The sequence below is a fragment of the Chanodichthys erythropterus genome, chromosome 22 (genome assembly GCF_024489055.1).
Source record: "Chanodichthys erythropterus isolate Z2021 chromosome 22, ASM2448905v1, whole genome shotgun sequence".
Taxonomy (NCBI): domain Eukaryota; kingdom Metazoa; phylum Chordata; class Actinopteri; order Cypriniformes; family Xenocyprididae; genus Chanodichthys; species Chanodichthys erythropterus.
In genome coordinates, this window is record NC_090242.1 from 25,394,265 (window position 1) to 25,418,964 (window position 24,700).

A 24,700-nucleotide genomic window follows, 5' to 3' on the forward strand; every position below is an offset into this window, starting at 1 on the left:
GCCCTTTTTTCCACTTGAGCCCCTGCCACCCAAAATGTCTGTGCACGTCCCTGGCTGCATGTAACATATGTAACAATGACGTTCAAATGTGTACGTGCGGATTGTCCCCAAACTTAGTGACTCACCTGTTGGTGATTATGAAAATGAGTACCAGAAATTAACACTGGAAAAATTGTTGGAATTAATCAATCATTAGAAACCACTAATAAATAAATCAAGTAATTATCCAAATTGTTGTATCTCTATCCCCACAGAATCCTCCGAACAACTCTGAAGGTATCTCTCTCTCTCTCTCTGTGTGTGTGTGTGTTTTACTATTCACTATGTAGTACATACATATACCAGTATGTACGAGTCAAGTTGTATACTGACAATGCTTCTTAGAGATCTCAAATGTAAAGATGTTGATATTACATCAAACAGATACTATGTCTTTTCATAGTGTTCTCCATTCATTTATTTACTTTTGACAGATAACCTCTATGTCCGCAGTATCTGTAAGCCACGGGAAACTATAGTTCAAGTTGAGCATGAATTCCCTGAAATGGTGGCAGCTGTCTTGCCCTCATGTGTGCCTTTGCAGCGCTGTGGAGGCTGCTGCCCAGATGAGGCTTTGGTATGTGTCAGTGTGAAGAATCACACCACCAAGATGAAGGTACGAACAGAAACATATGATCTGTGTTCGAAATCGGCCCATATACTCTTAAATAGGGGACAGACATTTGTAGGGGTGTCCGAAACCATATTGAGTGCACTCATTCAATAACGCGATGCACCGCAATAACGAGTGTACAACTGATATAGGGCCTATGCAACACTGTGAGTCGCGTGCCAAATGAATTCCTGTGTCTCGCGAGAAGATGGCGCCCGCAGCTGAATCTTTCATCCATCCATGTTCCAAACCGCGCTGGTCAAATGTGGCTACAGCGTAATATCATACAGGTTTAAATTCATTTATAAGTGATTATTAAATTGTTTAATTAACGTTTATATATAGTTTCCATGATGAATATTTTCATCTTTCTACTGGAGCTGCCAGTTTGTTAAGTTTCAAATGATTAATGTTAGTAGCTAAACAGCAAGCACAAACTATAATGTAAATCAAAGTCCCTTTAAAGGTGCCATCGAATGTTTTTTTACAAGATGAAATATAAGTCTAAGGTGTCCCCTGAATGTGTCTGGGAAGTTTCAGCTCAAAATACTGCATAGATTTTTTTTAAATTATTTTTTTTTAACTGCCTATTTTGGGGCATCATTAACTATGCACCGATTCATGCTGCGGCCCCTTTAATTCCTCACGCTCCCCGCCCACGGAGCTCGCGCTTGCCTTAAACAGCATAAACAAAGTTCACACAGCTAATATAACCCTCAAAATGGATCTTTACAAAGTGTTCGTAATGCATACTGCGTGCATGCAACAGATCATGTGAGTATAGTATTTATTTGGATGTTTACAGTTTAAAGAATGAAGTTGTGTTTATGAATTATACAGACTGCAAGTGTTTAAAAATGAAAATCGCGACGGCTCTTGTCTCCGTGAATACAGTAATAAACAATGGTAACTTTAACCACATTTAACAGTACAATAGCAACATGCTAACGAAACATTTAGAAAGACAATTCACAAATATCACTAAAAATATGATATCATGGATCATGTCAGTTATTATCGCTCCATCTGCCATTTTTCGCTATTGTCCTTGCTTGCTTACCTAGTCTGTTGATTCAGCTGTGCACAGACCCAGACGTTAATACTGGCTGCCCTTGGGTAATGCCTCGATCATGGGCTGGCATATGCAAATATTGGGGTTGTACATATTAATGATCCCGACTGTTACGTAACAGTCGGTGTTACGCTGAGATTCACCTTTTCTTCTGAGGTCTTTTAAACAAATGAGATTTATATAAGAAGGAGGAAACAATGGAGTTTGAGACTCACTGTATGTCATTTCCATGTACTGAACTATTGTTATTCAACTATGCCAAGGTAAATTCAATTTTCCATTTGATGGCACCTTTAAAGGAACACTCCACTTTTTTGAAAATAGGCTCATTTTCAGTTGAGTTTTACAGTTTTCGAATCCATTCAGCCGATCTTCATGGGATACATTCACAACGTGATTGGTCGGATTTTATGACGTATTGCCTATTTTGAGACGGAACTTACCGAACATCCAAAACAATGCTGTGTGCTGAGGTAAATGCGCTCAATGGGTCTCATTCATGAAACACGAGCAGAACGAATTTTTGTGTAAATCGTGTGTAAAGTGGTTCTGGCGTAAATTTTCGGATTCATTAAAATGTTCGTATTTTCCAAATGTTGGTACGAAAGAAATCTACACCTGCTCCCAGCCACGCGTAAATAGTGCGTTTAACATCTGAACGTTTTGGTCATTAATAAGGCTGCATTTAAATTCACCTTAATAAGGTACATATTTACACAGCATTTTGAAAAAATATTATATATAGTAATTACATACGTTTTTTCGTTTTACTTTTATTGTGAGAGCCAGTAATAGCATCTGCAAACGGAGCACTTTAATCAAATAATGGATAGATTTCAATACGGTTGGGCAAACTAATGGCCCCTTATTTTTTATGGAAATTGTTTCCTATAAAATGTCCAAAATCCTTCGTTTGGTGTCATAATATGATGCCCATATATAGTTGTCAGTCGGATTTAATGGGCGGGATTTATGGTAATTGAGAATGAGCGTGCACGCGCGTCCCATTTACGACTGATTGGAATTCATTAACACACACACACATTTCACTATCACTTCTGACGTTTACGAAGAGTTTGTGAATCAGGAGAATATTTACTCGTATATTTACGAATGTTTCATGAATGAGACCCATTGTGTGTGTTTGTGTTTGTGTGTAGCCTGCATGTGATGGTATTTTGGCCAGCTGGGAACTCGTGAAGAGCTCATAAAATGTGTAAAGCAGTCAAAACACCGGCGGGAATCCATCCGTCACACACAAACAATCTGCTGCGTGGTGACGCGCATCTGATGCCTATGATTGGCAAACTTGCGACTATGACAAGAAAAACCGACATGCACGGATTCTGTCCTTTTTAGGGTCTCGTCTTCCTGTTTTTGGTTCGGTTACATGTCTGTGGTCCATGTTGCGTTCATATATCAATCGAACCGCACCAGAGTTCGTTTGGAAGCTGACCGAGAACCATCTTTTCAGCGGTCTCGGTCCGCTTGTTTGGTGCGCATCAGGGTTCGGATGGCAGCGTTCACATATGTTAAAATGAACCGCACTAACCGAGCAAACGCACCAGGGTTTGTTTTGATCGAACCAATCATGACAAGTGTGAACGCACCCTAAAACTCAACTGTTTAACTCTAGGGGAGTTGGAAAATTAGCCTATTTTCAAAAAAAGTGGAGTGTTCATTTCACTCGGCGCCGGCGGCCATCTTTGAAACACCTATCGGGGAAACATCAAGTTCTCCAAAGCTGTTTGCCAAGCTTTCGATTAATTTTCATATTTGAAATCACCAATTAAATCTGTCTCATAAATTTTGTTTCTAAACGCTCGATTCAAAAACAATTTTTTCTGGCTGGATCAAGCTAATGCGCATGCGCATTAGTTCACGTCTCTTGCGTCTCATTTCGGAGGCGCGCGTCTGACTCATAGGAACCAGAGCTTCTAACGGCCGCTGCAGTGACTCGATTTTGCGTCCCAAACGACACACATACACTATGCACTTATACACTATGTACTCATCCATGTAGTGCGTGAATTGTTTAAGGTTATTTTGTCATTTAACAAATCGATGACTTTACCAGTCGGCGAATGGCTCTTATAGAAGGGACTTATTCCGTCATATTGCGCGTTACACTTTCTCCCATTCAAATCAATGCGAGAGACGCGTCTTCTTGTGTTATTTTATAGTCTTTGTCTGAAGTCCTTCAGATTTTTCAGTGTCTGAATTCACTCACTCGTTTTCACTCACTCCTTCAAGTGAACTATATTAGTGGGGTAATGTAGGGAATAGTGAAGGAGGGTACAGGGGGGCGATTTCGAGCACAGCAACTGTATACGGGGATTATTCCGCTCCTCATCATATCTGTTCCTTCTCTCCCCCTTTTTTCCCCAACAAAGTTACGGTTAAAGCCGCATGCCAGGATTATTGAGCTGCCATTTGTTGAACACAGTCAGTGTGATTGCAGGTAATGCACAAGTTTATGACTTGACATCACAAGCTATTATTGACATTTTTGCTTAACTTAAACTTTCATAGAACTTTAAAATCATATATCTGCATAATTTTCTCTCTTAATCATTAACTTTGCAAAATAAAATAAAAATATGTGGCCAAGTTAACTTCTCATGGTGTTTAAATAATAATAATCATCATCGTCATCATTATTATTAATTATTATTTTTCTTCTTAACAGACCCAGAGACCATCTGTGATGCTTATTTTTTATTTTATTTTATTTTATTTTAAACAGCTCATAGTCATAGCCATGATGTCATGAAATTGTATTAAATTGTCTAAATTATTTTATTCAATTATTTAAGTGATTTCCTATTATGGACAGTTGACAGTATTATTGACAACATTACTTAACCTGTATGTTTAAGATTATGTAAAAACATTGCTTTTGTTTTGTTTTTTATTTAAGAATAAAAGCTAAAATCATTATTATTAATTATTATTTTTCCTCTTAAAAGGCCAAGAGACCATCTGTGATGCTTATTTTATTTTATTTTATTTTATTTTAAACAGCTCATAGTCATAGCCATGATGTCATGAAATTGTATTAAATTGTATAAATTATTTTATTCAATTATTTGAATGATTTCCTATTATGGACAGTTGACAGTATTATTGACAACATTACTTAACCTGTATGTTTAAGATTATGTAAAAACATTGCTTTTGTTTTGTTTTTTATTTAAGAATAAAAGCTAAAATATATTTACTTTCAAAAAGTTTTTAGTTTCATTCATTTTGTATGCAAACTCAATGTATAAGAAACAAGAATAGACAATAATTCCTATTCCACTATCAAACCAAAGTAAGTAATTACAAGTAATATTTAAAAACATAGGAATTAAATGGTTAGTTCACCCAAAAATGAAAATTATATAATTTATTACTCACCCTCATGTTGTTCTACACCCGTAAGACCTTCGTTCATCTTCCAAACACAAATGAAGATATTGTTGATGAAATCCGATGGCTCAGTGAGGCCTCTAGACAGCGAAGCCATTCAAACTCTCAAGGTTCATAAAGGTACTAAACATATTTCAATCAGTTCATGTGAGTTCAGTGGTTCATTTCAGTTTTTTGTGTACCAAAAAAACAAAATAATGACTTTTCAACAATATCTGGTGATGGGCAAATTTCAAAACACTGCTTTATGAAGCTTCTGAGCTTTATTAATCTTTTGTTTTGAATCAGTGATTCAGATCTCCTATCAAACGGCTAAACTGCTGAAATCAAGTGACTTTGGTGCTCCAAATGACTGAATTGATTCATAAAGCTTCATGAAGCAGTGATTTGAAATCGGCCCATATATATATTGTTGAAAAGTCTTTATTTAGTTTTTTTTGCCACACAAAAAGTATTCTCGTCGCTTTATAATATTAAGGTAGAACCACTGAACTCACATTAACTGTTTTAAGTATGTTTTTAGTACCTTTATGGACCTTGAGAGTTTGAATGGCTTTGCTTTCAATAGAGGCCTCACTGAGCCATCGGGTTTCATCAAAAATATCTTAATTTGTGTTCGGAAGATGAACGAAGGTCTTACAGGTGTAGAACGACATGAAGGTGAGTATTAAATGACAGATTTTCAATTTTTGAATGAACTAACCCTTTAACCTAATAGAATGACGTGAAAACATATTAAGAAAGAATGTTGAACATGGTACATATTCTGCTTTCTTAGACGACTTTCACTCAGTTCAGTTTTTAGCTACATAATTTGATTTTTAATTTTATATCAGTAGAATGAGATCACTATATCCATCTGCATAACTGAGATTCAAACATAGTGTCGCAGCACCACCTAGTGTTGAACATGATAAGTGATAAGTCTCTTTTAAAGAGTACGTGGCAGTGACGTCAATATTTGTGTTAAGACCCGGATATTATTCACAGCCTTCACAGTTCAGCCATCAGAGAGGCAGAGTGGTGAGAAATGAATCCTTATATCTTTCACTTCACATGTTGTCATCTCCCTCTCAGTACTCACTTCAGCGCTGCTCGTTTATTCAGATACGTGTCAAGTATTTCACTGTTTGACCAATGAAAGCAGCTATAATCAAACATCCTGCTACATACTTAGCTTAGCAGCTAGCTAGAGTTGGTTGTCAGTAAAAAGAGTATGAAAATTATTGCAAAATAATGAGATACTGTCACAGTTGAGTATTCTTCTGTTTTTTATAACGGTGACATTACGCAGATTACGCAGGACAATCACAACAATGAAGTAGCTAAAGTCTCTAGATAAGCTGTGTAGGTAGACAGCTGTATTTAAGAGAGTAAATAAATTGGTCAAAAGTGACCTTAAAGATATTGATAATATTACAAAATATGTTTATTCATCAAAAAAAAAAAGTATTCTCCACAAAAATATTATGCAGTGCAACTGTTTTCAACATAATAATTGAAAGAATTGTTTATATCGTAGACATTCCCAGCTGTCTAGACACAACCACAGATGCATCATTTAAATAATTAAACAAGTATCTGCATCAAAATCTTTTGGCAGAAGAAGAAAAGTTAATCTCAAGGTTAGTTTTGCTGTTAACACAGTTTAACTTTGATTGATTTCTCTTTGCCCCTCTTAAGGTGATGAGTTGGTGCCTTGATGAACGCACGTCGCCGTCACGGTCCTAGAAGCAGCCAGGACGGGGTGTACACTGGGCCCTCTCTGACCCAGTCCCAGCTGGTCCAGCAGCTGGAAACCCCCCTGGCTGTCCCAGCACCCACCGCCCCCACCGTGGACACATTGAGCATGTCCTGCCGAGACCGTACCGGCGAGTTTCAGTCTGTGTGCAAGTCCCTGCAGGGGAGACAGGTGCAGTAACTATTGATTCATACCGTCCGGTAACCTGCTAGAGGCTTATAGGTTCAACTGTGAAGTCTCCTTTTAGTGGAGCGTGTTGTATTGTGCGTAGAAAAATACCAAAGAATTGTTGATGATTTTCTTTTGTTCACTTCCAGAATGGAGCACAGCCTGTCAGAACTGTCAACAGTGCAGTCAGGCAGCGGAGTGAATTCACACTCTTTGCTAAGTGAGTAAAAAAATTGGAAATACTTTAGTTTATTTATTTTTTTTGCTTATTAGCATGCATATTATTAGGATATTACTAATAAAGCACATATTAATTCCTTATTCTGTATGACCCTATTCTACATCCTTTAATCCTACCCAATTCCTTAACTTAAAGGGTTAGTTCACCCAAAAATGAAAATTCTGTCATTTATTACTCACCCTCATGACGTTCCACACCCGTAAGACCCTCGTTTAATTAAGATATTTTAGTTGAAATCCGATGCCTCCATAGGGAGCAATGACATTTCCTCTCTCAAGATCCATAAAGGTACTAAAAACATATTTAAATCGGTTCATGTTTTGGCGCGCCAAAAAACCAAAATAATGACTTATTAAGTGATGGCTGATTTCAAAACAGTGCTTCATGAAGCATTGGAGCACAATGAATCAGTGTATCGAATCATCTGTTCGGAGCACCAAAGTCACGTGATTTCAGCCGTTGGCAGTTTGACATGTGATCTGAATCATGATTCGATACACTGATACACTCATACCAATAAGGCAAAACTTACAGACTGCAGCTTTATTGCAATTACATCAAAAGTAACTAATCAAATTACAGAAAAATTAATCTCGTACTTTACTTTTTCAAGGGAAAAGTAATTAAATTACAGTAATTAGATTACTTAGTAATTAATTGCCTCCAACACTGACAATACACATACACAGTTTGCTTAAATTAATGACACATATGATTTCAAGATTGATATGTGATTTGTGGATATCATTTTTACAAATATCATGAATTACTCCTGAATATCATTACATTTTTAAAGTGTAATTTTGAATGTTATATACATATATATATATATATATATATATATATATATATATATATATATATATATATATATATATATATATATTATTGTTTTTTCATATATATTATATATATATATATATATATATATATATATATATAATATATATGAAAAAACAATAATATATATATATATATATATATATATATATATATATATATATATATATATATATATATATATAATATTCAAAATTACACTTTAAAAAAAATATATATATATTTTTTATTTATTTATTTATTTATTTATTTTTTTATTATTATTATTATTATTATTTTTTTACATTAATATATACACTACTATTCAAATGTTTAGGGTTAGTAAGATTTTTAAGTTTGGGGTCAGTAAGAAGTTAAGCATTTTATTTAACAAGTAAAGTAACAGTAAAGACAGTAACAAATTATATTTCAAAAAAATGCTGTTCTTTGGAACTTTATATTAATCAAATAATCCAGAAAAAAAAATTATCACTGTTTCCACAAAAATATGAAGCAACACAACTGTTTTTACTGTAGTTTGATTAATTAAATGCAGTCTTGGTAAGCATAAGAGACTTTTTCAAAAACATTTTTTTTTTAAAAAAAACTCACGACCCCAAACATTTGCAAAGTAGTGTACATATTTTGTCTAAGAAGTAATAGTAAAAGATTATAACAAACTAATGTTTTCTTTTCAAGAATTACATTTTTTCTGACTTTATGATATCTGAACAGTTGTATTACTCTGATAGTTTGGACTTTATTCAAAATATTGTTATGAGTTGCATTTTAATGTATTTGTCAATAAATCAATAGATCTGGACTAAATAAATAAATGAGCATCATGTAATTGACCCAAAAGTCAAACTCAAAACTTGTGTATGATTCTTGGCTCTGACCAACACTGATTGGATTCCATGTTAGCACACTTCTGATGGCAGTTAGCTTTTGGAGCTTCACATACTTCAGTCTGTTGCTTGTTCATTGTTGTTAAAGATCAGATCCAATATTATGACCAATTTCCTGGAAAATCCAGAGGCTTTACAGTCTTTTTCCTGCAACTGTATTTAGTATTGGCACCGAGACGCTGCATTTGACCTATAATTTATTCAGACCTACTTAAGCTTTAATGGTCTGTGTTATTTCGACTTGGCCTTATGACAGATATTGACCACATCTTATTAACAGGCGAATTGGAAGAGACCTCAGCAACACTTTTGCCAAGTTGGAGAAGCTCACAATTCGTAAGTATCTTGTATCCCTCGCCATCTCACACATGTACCACTGTGGGCTGTGTTTGATATGTAACCCAATCCGTTTACACCTGCAGTGGCCAAAAGAAAGTCCCTTTTTGATGACAAAGCAACTGAAATTGATGAACTGACTTACATTGTGAAACAGGTTAGGGTGATTCTTACTTCCCCTTCGCCAAGAACACATTATTCTGTCTGTCCATTTTATACTCTAACTGTCTGTGTTTATTCAGGACATCAACAGTCTGAATAAGCAGATAGCTGGCCTGCAGGAACTTGTTCGATCACGGAGTGGACAGAATGGCAGACATCTTCAGACACATTCCAACACCATTGTAGTCTCATTACAGGTATTAACCTCTGGCCTTATAGCTCAATCACAAAGTAAAGATGACTGGTGGACTTTCGCCTGGAATGAAACACTGTTTTCTGTTTGTAGTCCAAACTGGCATCGATGTCAAGTGACTTCAAATCAGTACTGGAGGTCAGAACAGAGGTAATTGATTTACTTGTTTGGTGTGGGATGCTGCATGCTAAATTGTGGATCGTTTTTCTGAGATTTGGGCTATTTTTTTTCTCTCTGTTTAGAACTTGAAGCAGCAGAGAAGTAGACAAGAGCAGTTTTCACAGACTCCTGCCTCCTCATCCGCTTTCCATGCCAACGGCTTCAGTAAGAGAATCTCCACTCATGAAAAAGCAAAGACAACGTCCACCTTTACACATTCATGTAGTTATTTTTGCCTTTCTTCTCTTTTAACAGACAATTCAGTTCTTATGCAGGACGACTCCAAGAAGACCGATATATCTATAGATATGGACCTCAACTCCAGTCAGCAGATGCAGTTAATCAATGAACGGGTATTGTTTGTTCATTGGGTGTGATGTAATGGTACAGCTGCAGGTAAACTTATTCACGTTGTTGGAATGTGTTTGTTTAGGATTCATACATTCAGAACCGTGCAGACACTATGCAGAATATAGAGTCCACCATTGTGGAACTTGGCTCCATATTTCAGCAGCTGGCTCACATGGTGAAAGAACAGGAAGAGACCGTACAGAGGTGAGGAAAAAACAGTTTGTCTTTTTATGTATGCAAGGATCTTAATTGATAGATTCTTCATCATGACGAGATCCATTAAGATGGATTTTCTGCTCCATTTTTTCACCTATACCAGTGTTGTTATTGTTAACAAAAACTTACAAATAATTTTAGGTAATTGAAGTAAAGTCAAAATAAACTTAAAATGAAATAAACATAATTTGAAGCTAAAAAAAAAAAAAAAAAAAAAACTAAATCTATTAAAAATGACAAAAGCACTAACAAAATTACTGAAATTAAAATGAAAACAGAAAACCTAATTTTAAATAGTAATAAATACTATAATAGTAAAAAATAATAATAATAAAATAACACTGACCTATATCCAGAAATGTAGGTCGGATTCAGGCACAAGCCTTTTTCTATTCCACAGTTTCAGTGTTTAATCGATAAGCAAGTGTGTTTTTCCCATTTTCTTCCATTTGTGGTCTGGTCATCACGGTCTGTGACCATAATGAAAAGCTCTCTGCCATTGTAATCAGCTTTTTTTACTTCCACAGTAACAGTTGGCCCACAAAAAAAAAAAAAAAATCTCAGTTGATGTAATGGTGCAGGTTGCTTTAAATATGCCAACATCTCCAGTTATACATCTTCGGACATACACTACCATTTAAAAGTTTAGGGGCAGTACTTTTTTTTTTTTTTTGTGAAATAATTTAACACTTTTATTCAGCGAGCATACATTAAAGCAGAGGTCTTCAGCCCTGCTCCTGGAGACCCACTCGTTGCTTCCGAAATCGCATACTGTCTTGAGTAGGTACTACATTTGAATTTACTTCATGAAAAAAGTATGTTCTATATAGAATGAATATGGGTATTATGAATAAAATTTGGACATACTACATCCGCCATGATGTTACTGTCACATGACCTACCAGCGTCAGTTGCGTCGCTTCACTGCCATTTGTAAAATCTCTCCCATGGCCTCATGAGATAGTCAAGTGTCCATCAAATGCGCACTTCAGATTCTCGGCGGAAATATTAGGTCATCCAGGAACTTTTCGCCTACTGTTTTTCGAATACCATGTATTTGGATATACTTCTCCTTTGGCGTATTGTTTTTTTACATACTAAACAGTAGGGAAGTATGTGATTTTAGTTGCAGCTATTGTCCTTTAAAGGTTTTCCAACCTGCTTCAGCACACTTGCCTTATTTTATTGAGCTTTGCTCAAAGCTAGCTAGCTTGATAAGCTCTACAGGACAATGGGGCTGCTTCAGAAAGCTTAAAAATGGAAGGAAGGCATCAAGGCATGTTCGAATCCAATGTTAGCTTCACTTTCTGTCTCCTGAGATACCTTCATCTGATGCATTTTTGAAGGCAGCATAGATGAATCCTTTGCTGCCTTTGATATCCCACAATCCCTGAGTGTTCCATTCTGTGACAGTTCAGCCTAAATATAAATATGGCATCTGAAATTTGCAGTTGGTGGTCAGTTTGTGTAAATATATTTTTTTGACCAATGTTTTCCACTTTTGATGTCATTTCTAGTGAGAAATTACTATTGTAGAAATTAAATATTAGCTTAGTTATCACCAAAGCTCTCTCTGTTCTGCTGTAGATGTTGCTCTGCCTCATTGGTCTGTCCAAAATCAGTTTCAAACTCATTGTCTGATAGGGCAGCGAAGCAACAAGTCAGCAGCCTGGATCTCCAGGATTAAAATCCAAAGACTTTTATAATGTTAAAAAAAAGATTTCTATTTCGTTTTGATCAAATAAATGCAGCCTTTGTGAGCATGTAGATTAAAGAGAGACATAAGTTTAAAATCTTACCCACCTCAAACCTTTGAACGGTAGTGTATTCACACTGTATTCAAAAACTGATTTTTTTCCTATTTAACTTCTCTCTTCCCTGACAGAATTGATGCTAATGTAGAGGACACTCAGCTGAATGTGGACCTTGCGCACTCAGAGATACTCAAATATTTCCAGTCTGTGTCCAACAACCGCTGGCTGCTCATCAAGATCTTCCTTATCCTCATCATCTTTTTCATTGTTTTTGTGGTTTTCATGACCTGATGTCCACTCTAAAGAGAGGCAGATTTGAGGAATCAGTGTTTCTCAGTGTTTGAATAGTGAAAGGGGCTGTTGTCTCTTTCTCTTTCTGTCTTTTCTCTGCTCTTTCTATGCTCACTGGCTGCTGATGTTTCTTTTAGTGATCTTTTCCCCAAAATTGGTGAATTTATAAGATTCAAATCCAGTATAGGCAGAGCAGTTGTCAGTTTGTAGTCAATTTAAAAAGAATGTTTAATTTATACCTATGTTTGTACATTTCAAATGTAATGTTTGGTATCTGTAGAGAACTCTTGGAAATGATGAACACAGATTACAGAGATATATCCATGAGTAAAGCCAGCAATCATGACATGGATAAAGAACCACTGTTTTAACATGTTCTTGATCAGTGTGATTGGCATTAATCATGTTATACAACTACAGACTACATTACTACTTCTAAGACTTTATGCATTTGCATTTTTTCTCTCTTTTGTATAAATATCCTTTTAGAGAGGACTTTATGCAGGAGTTTGTAACAGAAGCTCTCTTATATTCTGACTGCTGCCGTAAACCACCAAGCCATCTCAAATGGTGGCAATGCCACTTTTATGGTGACACTGCCTAGAGGTTTTTTACGTGTATTCTTTGTATTTTTGATTTTGGGATCAATTTCCACTGTTCTAAATACATCTGGTTCAGCAAGTAAGAGATCAGTATTTGAAGCTAGTGGCCTTATCTAAATTTTAGTCAAAGCAGAGAAATGCTTTAACATGAAATCTGAACATAATTCAAACAGGAATGATTTTTTTTTTCTTTTTTCAGGGGATGTTTTAATCATCTTTCACATTCTTGTTTGTACATTAATGTTCTGCTTGTTGAAATTTCACTGTGTACGGTTTCAGGGGATCCATGAAAATACGGTTTTCCAGATCTCAACGTAAATAGTGTTTTCTGTAGAATACATCCAATTGTGTTTAACTGGACATTGAGATTGGGGGAAAGTCCCACTCCACAATTTGTGAAAGGCATACTGTAAAGATTATAAAAAAAAAAAAAAAAATGGAAGTAGAAATGTATGCTTTGTCATAATGTGTTTGCCGTTTTTATTCTTCTGCAGTAACATACAGTACGTGGTGTGTAACTTATTTAAAATTCATGAGATTACTATTAAAGTTAGCTGTTTTAAATAGATAACAAAAGGCATTTTTAAAAATATTTAATTCTTGCATTTGATAATTATGCCACATTTAATAGAAGTGAAGCAAACAAAAGGTGAATCAGCAAGGTCATGCTGTAAAATGCTTGAAATTAGCAAGAAAGTGACAATGCCAGTAAAGCTTTTATCCACAAAAATATTTAGCAGCACAACTGTTTTCAGCATTGATGATATTAAAAGAAATCAGCATATTACAATGTTTTCAGAAAGAATCAAGTGACACTGAAGACTGGAGTAATGGCTCTGCAAAATTTAGCTATGACATTTTAAATTATATTCAAATAGAAAATCTGCCACATTTAATGGAAGAGAAGTCTACAAAAGTTCCATAATGAATCAGCAAGACCGTGCCTTAAAATGCTTGAATAAGAAAAAAGTGGCATAATGCCAGTAAAGCTTTCTTTCATTATAACTGGGGAACCAGCAATGCTATCAAATAATCTGTGTAAAGTGAAAAAAACAGCTAGTTTCCAGTATCATAAAGAGTTTTCTATTCCAAACACAGCCTGTTCAGGTCGGCGCTCTTTCTTCCACTACACTGATATCAGGCATGCTCCTGATCCTCCTGTTCCTTTGAATATTGTCTTCATCCTCTTCATAATCCTCATCCTCCTCCGATAGGTCCTCATCATCCAGCCCCGCTGAGACCCTGCTCCAAAGCGGGCTGATGCGGAACCGTTTGCGCAGGTTGATGACAGACAAGCTCTTACTGCGCTTGGACCGAGCCTTCGGTGCTCTCTCCCTGGCTGTCCTCTCCTCCACCTCGTCCAGGTAGTTGCATAGAACAGAACGGAACATTCGAGACACCTCAGTCACATCTGGCTCTACCTCTGTCATCACTTTCCTCAGCCTAAACAAAACATAAAAGCACATTAAATCTAAAAGATAGGCCCGAGTTGATTTGATTTGAGTTCAGTCTTCTCAATATGCAATACAAATGTTGTATATCTCTTAAAACTTGTTTAGATATTTTCAAGCAAATGGATTTCACAATAAAGTTGGTCTGGTTTAAAATTATACAATAGGCATATAAAACAATAGATATACCCCAGTTTCACAGATAAGGCTTAAACTAGTCCTAGACTAAAATGTTAAGTTGTTTTAAATGAAAGCAACTTGCACTGGCATATCTTTATGTCAGTGCTCTTGTTTTGTCTCAAGATGGACACCAGTAATGTTTTTTTTTTTTTTATTCTAAAGCACATTTATAAAAGCTACTTAGATGTGTACTTAGAGGCATAATCCTGGCTTAATCTAAGCCCTGTCTGTGAAACTAGGCCATACTGTTCAAATTTTAGAAAAAAGTATTAGGACACTTCCTGGCTATCAAACATGTCCTGCTGTAATACTGACATCATACATCCACTAAAATTACAATGTGCCCAGATCAGTGGTGGTTCTGGTTTATTTGGTGCCCTAGGTGAAATCAGACATTAACAATAAATGTTTTGCAGCAAGCCATTGTGATTTTATTTTATTAGCCTAATTTAGTTTCATGTTACTATTTTAATTTTTCTAGCATTTAGAATCCTTGGTGTTCTTAGCTATTTCAAATTTTACTTGTGCTAAATTACGTTCTTTAAAGTCGCCATGAAATCAAAATGGACAATTCTTATTTTTTTATGGAACATTATAGTATTTATTTTATTGAAAATGCATATGTAGGCCTACATCAATATTTTGTATTCATTTATTAGGGTAGACGGGGTACAGTTGGTACACTTTTTGCTTTTTCCGTTACCACACCAAAACTAGGGACTTAAAAGAAGTGATTTTTCATATGACATTTCCTTTACTTGTCTACTAAAATATTAATTATTAACATCCATAAGTAGATCATATTTGCCAAAATTATCTCATAAACACAAGAAGCTTTTTTGCTCCAACCGTACACATGTCGGGTACAGTTGAGACGCCCATCCAAAATGCTGTACAGCTGCCTAACCAATTCACTGCAATTGTAAAATAACTTTAAAAATGAGAATTCAACAGTTTTTATTTCCATTTAGTATTTTATTTGATTATTTGTTTAGTTAAAAGTATTAAAAAATTTGTAAAACATTGAACTGTAATGGCAAACAGCGATACAATATTTAATTTCAGTTCATCAGTAAAGCATTCTAGGGCACCTTTAAGTGCATAGTAACAATGAAGAAATGAATGAAGTTGCATGCTCAACTCTACTTCTGTCATCATTAGCGAATTTTGCCATAAAAAAGTAGAAAAAAAAAGAAAAAAAACATTGAACAATTGCAAACAGCAATAATAAAACAGATGAAATCTATTAATTTGTGAACTAAACTGCTTGTGCGGTTCATTTGATACACTGTCTCAACTGTACCCCGCTGACCACCTCAAACATTTCTCTAGATTTTTAGACATGACACAAAATCATGTAATATGTCAGTGTTTAGAGCACAGATTAAAGTTTACGAAAATGTAAGTTATTTTTAACAGACATGTAAGGATGAGAAGCTATTCAATCTGGAAGGGACATGGTGAAGTGAAAAAATTACCTCGGAAAAAAAACTTTCGCCGATAGGCTATCTTCGGGCTGGAGAAGCGCCTACTTCAAATTTCCCACGATCGAAGAGGGCGCTAATACGCATGTGCGAAGCAAATATATCAGACTTGTTGCATACGCAAGTTATTTAAGGTGTTTCAACTGTACCAACTGTACCTGGTCTACCCTACTCATTAACTTTCATCAAAATAACTTTCCCTCCTTCTGTAACGACTCTTCTCTTCTCTGATGACGTGTTTACTGGCGTGTGGGCGGCACAACCACTTTTATGTGATCACAGCAATAGCAAATCAAAACGATTTAATCAATTCCGACAGACAAATCAAAAGTCCCACCCTACATTTGTTCTTGTTTGAAAAACTGTTTCACTCGGATATCAACACAATAGGGAGGGCTGAAAAAACTATCGCAGTTTCCGTTACAAGCCAACTTTAAAAATTTCGACGTCCCTTCAAATCATTGTATAATTCACAAACTTTGCTTGTCTTAGTTTTAGCATTATTCAGTAAAAAGCCTTTGTTCAGTAAATACGTAGGTCTACCTGAGAATGAGGGGACCACATTGGGAGGGACGAATCTTGGCACACAGGTCCTGAAGCTCCAGTACCTCGCCAGGTGGAATCTCATAGGAGGATTTGTGCGGAGCAGCAGCCAGCCAGCTGTAATCCACACAGGAGCTGCGCCTGCGGTTCTCCGTCGCCCTCTCCTGACGGAGGCGCTCTGTGCGCTTCACCAAAAAGCCCAACTCTAACATCAGCATCTTAGTTACCAATTCCTCAGGCGAGCGCTGATCGGGAACCTGTGGTTCCTTGGAGAACACTGATAACCAGAAGAACATCTGAAATGATAAAGAGTTTCGAAGTGCACCACAAACCAGCTATGCAGCCATTATTTGCACACCAAAGCCTGCTGACAGAAAAACGCCGGAGTTATAGCCTACTCAAAATATGTAGGCCTAATGAATAATAAAAGTAATTTTTCAAAAATTGGTTCAAGAGTTATGCAACTTACCTTCTCCTAAATGTGCAGAGGGGTTGGGTATATTCTCACGGGGCCTTTCCAACAAATTGGTCTTAAATATTTACACAGAAGTGTATGGTGAAAGGACAGCACGTCTTTATCACATGGCAGACAGTTCTATCCCTCTCAACAGCAGATAAAGGGCTAAAGATAATCCCTTGTTATGATAGTAATCTACAGTAAAGCACCACATTTCAGTGGTTCATTACTGGCAAAGGAAAAAACTACTTACTGTAAACTGTTCTTCCACATATAAACCAATTTCGAACGCAAACTACTGTATGTCTAGCTTAGTCATTCTGATGGAATCTGTATGAACAGGATTAGCCTATTCCTTTTAAGGATTACACAGCATAGAATTAGATCCCAATCTTGTCTTAATAAACATTGCTAAGGCCCCCTGCTGTCCGTTTGTAGGTGAACAAAATGATATGAAATCATATTAGTAACACTGAGAAATATGATAGATTTGCAGTTCTCATCTTTCAGTCTTGTCTAGTGTAATTCATCCCATTTCCCTCTTACAGAGGAAACTGAAGTTGTAGAGTATGACATAATACTAATATTTGTCAGAACTTGACTTTCAAGAAGAAGATGGAGATCAAAGTTAAAAATTGATTTAATTTCTTGTTACGGTCCTTACACCACCGAACTTCTCACATTTATTCTTTGGCCTCCTGTCTCCCCACTCTTGTTAAAAGCCCAGGGAAATTGCTAGGATTAGATTAATGTGTAATGTAAGAGTTCTTAAGTACTGGTGTTCAGGGAAGAGCTGCCACTCCGCATGTCTGTCAGTCTAGGAATGAGGAAAAAAGCCAACTCAGCTTTTTTTTTTTTTTTTTTGAACTTCCTGTCATATCTGAACAAGTCAAGGGATGTTTGTTTTTAATGGACAATAAATGGAGACCTTCTACATTATTCATGGTTTTTAAAAAAGTTCATTTTTACTGCTTTTTGTACATTTGTTTATTGCAAATAGCCTATGCATTTAGCAGTGGTTTGTTTGCTTGCTAAAGTCATTTTAAAAACCACAATGAAAATCTTTTTTTTATTATCCCTTTTTTTAATGGGACAGAGGACACAATCCACATTTCTTTCTAGGTTTTTTCACACCCACTTCCATCTCTGCAAATTCAGTTCCTGCTAAAATACCCATCCATTAGATTTCAGTCAATTTTGATGTTTTAAACCAGTGATTCCTCTCCCATCCGTTCTTCAAACCCTCTGTTAGACATTACCACATTGCTTTCTACAGTTACAGTTGCTAGTACGTCCCTGTCATTTAAAAATAAAATATATTTTTAAATGATTCAGTGTGGACTTTAATGTGAAAAAGATATCAAAACACATTATCGAGGGAAAGGAAACTGATACTTCAACCCAAAGAAAAAAAGTAAGTATATTTTTTAAAGCATGGATTCTCACAGTCACAGTTGAACAGTTGTTTTAAAACGGTGTTTTAAAATGAAAACGATCCTCGTCTACACTGGCATTTCCGCGGCGTTTCAGAAACGATCTCTGTTACACATTACACGGCCTTGTACATGGCGAAAACGCATGTCACGTGACGACTGTTCATGCACACTGGGCATGCGCGTACAAGTGTAAATAGTTGCCTCTTGCGCATGTAGGCAGCTGCAGTAAGAGGGTATGCGAGTGACGTCACCGTCGACCGTTATGACGGTTATGACTGCGGTCATGCGCGCTAAGTGGCAAAAGACTGAGCGGCAGCATTGGTTTTCAGCGTGAATGCCGCGATAAAACTCACAAAACACATCCAAAACGAGAAAGAGCTTTGTGATTGACTGTACAAATAGCTTTGACACAAAACCTGAGGTATATTTTTACAGACTGCTGAAAGCTACAGAAAAAAGAATCAAATGGATCGGTGCAATTCACAGAAACAGCTGGACTCCAGCGAGGAACATGGATTTGCAGTTATCATTTTGTGTCAAAATGTTGGATTTTGAGGTAAAATCATACTGTATATATTGTATTGTTATATATTATATTGACAACTCATCAATTAAATATTTTCCATCTTATATTCTGCATAATTGGGTGTTTTTAATTAAACAACACTGACAAAAACTATACTATAAAACTATATGTTTTAGGGCTGGACAATATGACGATATATAAGTGATTACGCGGATTTAAACCTAACGTTACATTGTTTATATAAAATATTCACAGGCAGATTTGCTTTATGTGTTTCCCCGCCATCGAAATAAGGCAAATTTAAATGTCAGGAAACACGACTCTGGCTGCATGTCAATATGGATTAGGTTAATTTGACAAGTTGTAAGAAACACTTTCGTGCCCAATCTTCAGTGTAATCTTTTGTTTTACTCGCGTTTTCGCAGTTTCCCCTATTAAATTCTTTTGCCACTTAGTCCAGCTGAGATAGCGCGTTCCGGCGGGAAAGTGACGTCGATGCATACCCTCTATTAAAAAAAGCAGTCTAACTGGACAATGGCTGCTAAAATTTACAACAAAGCCAGCAAATATTGCAGTTCAGTCTCCATGTTATTGTTTACACGGTCGTCAAGGATAACGCGGGCAGCCACGCCAACGTTTTCAGAAGTCTCCGTTTTGGTCCGTTTATACTGAAACGGAACCGTTTTCAAACTAAAACGGGGTCTGCAGCGTTTTCAAAAGTCTCAGGCCATGTCCACACTAATGCGTTTTCGTCTGAAAACATATATTTTTCTCGTTTTTCAGCGTTTTAAGTCAACGAGAACATAGCTTTTGGAAAACGCTCTCCAAAGCGGATACATTTGAAAACGCCGTATTCGCGTAAGGCCCTTTCACACAGGACGCGGCATGCGCTGCGCTCGCCGCTGGGTTCAGCGCAGCCCTTCAGATAAGCGATTTGCGCTGCGCTGGCCAGAGCACAGTAGGCGGAGTTTTCCAAACATGTAGCGGGAGTTTTATATATAGTCATTTGATTGTTGTTCCACCTTTCGGTCAGCAGTAAAGTATATGTCCCGGGCCGTGCTAAGAAGTGAGCAATAGCAATAGCCCTGCTTGTAAGAAGAAGAAAGAGCAGCTCTTGACAGTGTCTGTCATGTCTCCATGACACAGCTTTTCTCCCGATGTCACTATACGACCAGCAAACTTGTATTGTATAGCTCTGGAAATTACAACTCAGTAGCTGTTCATCCATTTTGCTTTCCGATTGATGCTCCGTTTGGCCGCGCGGGTAATCGTCACAGAGCGCAGCGGCAAAAGTTGAACTATTTTGAACTTTGACCGCGGCGTGCGCGCAAGCTGTGCTGTGCCGCGCTGCGCTGCGCTTTGGCCGACGCCGTCCTCGCGCGGCGCAAGCCATTGAAATGAATGGGTTTCATAGCGCAGCGCATACCGCGTCCTGTGTGAAAGGGCCTTTAGTGTGGACTGTGAAAACGGAGGCTTTTGAATACGATGACGCATTTTTAGTCATGTGATGCAGTCATATGACCAATTCAGCCAAGACACTTCTCCCAGTCTATATTCTCGCTTGCTTTGGCCCATTTTATACTAGGGATGGGCTATACCACTTATTTTGTTTTCGATACGATACCGATACTTTCAAGGCCAAAATCTCCAATATCGATACGATACAATACCTCTAATATGAATTTAAGTTATTAAATTATTAATAATTTAAGTCCTTAAATTATTGAATTAATTTGAGTAAAATGGGTAATGGTACCCACTTAACATTATATTTGAAAGGTATTTTAACATTCAATATGCCTTAATTGCAATTTTTTTTTTTGTTTACACATGGTTAAAATGTTTATTTGTAGTGGTAACCATGAAAATCTACAAATACTATAGGCTTAGCTGAACTATGGTCACTGTAGTAATGGTTCAGTTTCATAAGGGGCTGCCAGTGACAGGCTGTTGCACTCATAAAATGCAAACTTTGTTTCCCAAAAGCATCAATGATTTCTTACAAAGTTAAACGCATGCAGCTGTTTGAATGTAGTGTCGGCAGTGAGCGAATGCTCTCTGTGATTGATTGGTTCTGACTTGCAGCATTGTGTTCAGATGAGCAGGAAAATACTTCTACTACACAATTATGACCCGATCTGGCGAAATGAGTCGGAAGTCGCGACGTTCTATTTTAAGATATGGGCCGATAATGTGGAAAAACAATGAAAAAAATCGATTTTTTTTAAGCTAATTTCAAAGAACAGACTTTCAAAAATAATCTCCCAAAGTTTCGTAGTCCAGATAATTGAGTAAAGGTATTTAAAATGGCTATTAAATATGACATGGACTTCTCAACTCCTCGTCACTTTTGAGCATTTCCCGGTATCCCCTGAAACGTCATTATCTCTGCTCTACAAATATGGTGTTACACGTTGTACAGAACCAATCAAAAAGCTTAGAAATGTAAACACACTGACCTAAACGCTTATTTTTAACAATGAGAAGCCCCGTTTCGACTGACAGGCACGCGATCGGTCCAGCCATCCTCCTGTCAGACTAGCGCGCCTTATAAAATAAAACTCCCATTTGCGTGTCTCTCTTTAAAAGCCAATAAAAATTGAATCCATATAGGTAGCACAAAAAATCTTTTTTGCATACAAAACCAAAGACTTTAAGCTTTCATATCAAGCGTCCAACATGCTTCTGTTGCGTTGTTTTCACCCTCTAATGAGTCTGAGTAATATGCGTTTACAACAAAAATAGCACAGCAGCTAACTGAATACAAGTATGTATTTCACGTGCTCATAACTTCATGAAAAATGCACAGATCATAAAAATCGCACATCAATATTTAAAGCAGATTCTCAAGATTAAAATGAATCCAAAATCAATATAATATTGCATTGATCACAAGATATTACTCACGGAATGATTTAACATACTTAGCTAAAAACATGTCTCTCATCTCTCCGGGATGCAATGTGTATTGCAATGTTCCCGGATCCATCCATGTTCGTTTTCCAACGTGGAATAACACATAATAGATATCATTTTAAAGCTTAGAATCTCATCTTTTTAATGCATCTAACCATTTTGAAACTCCTAACCAGTGCTGAGAAGCACCTCTAAACCGGAGTTTACCGCCCGTTGGCGCCACCTGGCTGCGGAAAAAATGAACAACAATTTTTCAAACTATTCTTTATAATATCACCACGAAATTTGAACCAGATGCAGCTCACATATAGGAGAGCATCACCAAAAATGATTTTTTTAGCGATCTTATTGTGTTCCAGAGTTATTCCATGTCAAATAAAAAAAGAAAAAATATTTTAAAAAAATTATATATATATTTTGTCTTTTATCAGCTGTTTCTCAGCAAGAAAATGTCCAAATGTAATGTAATTTATATTTTCTTAAAATTTAAAATGTTTTGTATCAACTGATACCTACCTTTTGACTCTCCTTGCTAGAGTTTTGGAGTTATGAGTCTTTACTTTTGTGTGTGTCGCTCAGAAAAAAAAGAAAAAAAAAAAGAACTCTAAAAAAGCCTTCAGGTCTTAAAGGGTTAAATACTTTATAAATACTTAAATACAAATAAATACTTTAAAATAATTTGAGCTTCAGCCTGGTTTAATAGCATTTATATATATATATATAAAAATGTCTTTGGTCAAATTAAGCTGTAAAATAAATAGTTTATCCCTTTAAATGCAATGGATTTTGAAAGATATCAACAAAAAAAACGGGCAAAAAAATTTAAAAGCGATTTTCTCAGGTTTTCAATTTGAAAAAGAGGGCAGACAACCATAATTAAAATGGGTATATTTTTAAAACCATTCAAGGTATGACTAGGATATCATTTTAAAGCTTATTGTCTCATCTTTTCATTGATACCAAAATCTCAATTTTGAAATATGGGTCACTGTGACTCATTTTGCTGGATCAGGTCACAATTATTTGCTAACATAGGTTATTTGTCCAATTCAATGCATATTGTATGCATTAAAATAATTGTTAATCACTGGTAAAAAAAAAAAACACCTTAGTATCGATATTTTTATTTGAGTATCGATACTTTCGATACTCAGCGTCAGTATCGATATATCGATACTTCATATCGATATGCCCATCCCTATTTTATACTCCTGTGTTACTCGCAGCAACAACTCCACCTCACTGTTGGTCCATTAAAAAAAATCAGTTCCTTTCCTCGACATTGCCTCAAAGTTTCAAAGAGCCGGAAAGTAAATAAACGCCTATCGGGAATGACGCAGGTCGAAGCTTTACTCATGCGCAGTAGGGGGATGTAAGCGTTTTCATACGTTTCAGTTTTGATGAGCAAATTTTGGAAAACGCTTGAAAATGATAGTGTGGACACGAAGCGTTTTTAGACGAAAACTCCGTTTTCAAATATATCCGGATTAGTGTAGACGTAGCCTCAGGCCCCATTTACACTAGTGCGTTTTCGTTTTAAAACGTATACGTTTTGCTACAGTTATGTCTGTCATTTACACTACACCGGTTAAACGATTAAATATTCTCTTTAATTAATAGACAAATTCGTATTTATTTATTTAGTTGTTCAATTATTCACAATCCTTATTATTGTCTCCATCAGCAAACAAACACCCCTCCCTTCCTGATCAGTTTTTATATTTATCCTCCAGTATGTTGTCACCATAAATCTGCCATATGCATCTGTTTAGGACGTGGGTTTGATTTACCTCGGCTTGCCTTTGAGTAATAAAAGTCCTCCATTGCTCGTGCAGCCCAGCCAAGAATTTGAGGAGGTGATCCAGAACCTCTCTCACAAATTACACTGAGAGATCAAAGTGGGTATAAAATTCTATTTAGAGAGTGAAAAATTAATCATAGTCTTGGTCAGATGGCATATGAGGTCAATACCTATGTCTGTTATAAGAGAAAAAGAAGAAAAACTTGTGACAATGTGGCATCATTGCTTGTGATTGGTATAGATGTGCATGTTTGCGGTTACCTACGCTAGTCATATGTGTTTGGCAAAAATCATTCTACTCTGAGAGAGAAAAAACAGAAACCTTAGTGGTCTTTGCTGAAGCATGTCTTTTGTATCAGAGTCCAAGCCTTGTTAAAATGAGTAAAAGCCAAGCGTATTTCATCTTCAGCACAAATGGCACCTAGCCCAGTGTAAACAGCACCACTACATCAGTTAATTGCAAACTTTGTGCTGACAAAGAGACGACTGCACTGCTTAACCCTGTGAAGCAGGAATTATTAAATCAAAAAGGAAAAATACATTAATATTTCTTATTCAAAACAAGACTATAACCATTGACCATCCATCTAACTGTTTCTCGCTAGGAAAGGCTCCAGCATGGATAGAAGATCTATCTATCTGCCTCTCTGTCTGTGTGTGTGTGTGTGTGTGTGTGTGTGTGTGTGTGTGTGTGTGTGTGTGTGTGTGTGTGTGTGTGTGTGTGTGTGTGTGTGTGTTTGTGTGTGTGTGTGTGTGTGTGTGTGTGTGTTTGTTTGTTTATAAAATATTACAACCTCATAAGCAAAATCTAAGCAAAAGGCCAAAAA

The 24,700-nt window shown here is 36.4% G+C and overlaps 2 protein-coding genes across 3 annotated transcripts; one reads left to right on the forward strand and one right to left on the reverse strand.

The window, feature by feature from the left end:
• Positions 1–6,104: 6,104 nt before the first annotated feature.
• stx5al (syntaxin 5A, like) lies at positions 6,105–13,514 on the forward strand. Of its 2 annotated transcripts, XM_067375535.1 has the most exons (11): positions 6,105–6,161; positions 6,822–7,050; positions 7,197–7,267; positions 9,296–9,351; positions 9,438–9,508; positions 9,594–9,710; positions 9,800–9,856; positions 9,949–10,030; positions 10,121–10,218; positions 10,299–10,420; positions 12,318–13,510. In XM_067375535.1, exons 2-11 carry the CDS (start codon positions 6,841–6,843, stop codon positions 12,475–12,477), a joined length of 1,044 nt encoding a protein of 347 aa, XP_067231636.1. In that variant the 5' UTR covers positions 6,105–6,161; positions 6,822–6,840; the 3' UTR covers positions 12,478–13,510. The 2 variants fall into 2 exon arrangements, with proteins under 2 accessions (XP_067231636.1, XP_067231635.1); XM_067375534.1 differs by having other exon boundaries at positions 9,949–10,218; positions 12,318–13,514.
• Positions 13,515–13,828: 314 nt separating this feature from the next.
• Positions 13,829–17,033, reverse strand: LOC137012374 (protein RD3). Its single transcript, XM_067375536.1, has 2 exons — positions 16,738–17,033; positions 13,829–14,522 (listed from the first exon to the last, which is right to left on the reverse strand). Exons 1-2 carry the CDS (start codon positions 17,031–17,033, stop codon positions 14,183–14,185), a joined length of 636 nt encoding a protein of 211 aa, XP_067231637.1. The 3' UTR covers positions 13,829–14,182.
• Between the last annotated feature and the right edge of the window lie 7,667 nt (positions 17,034–24,700).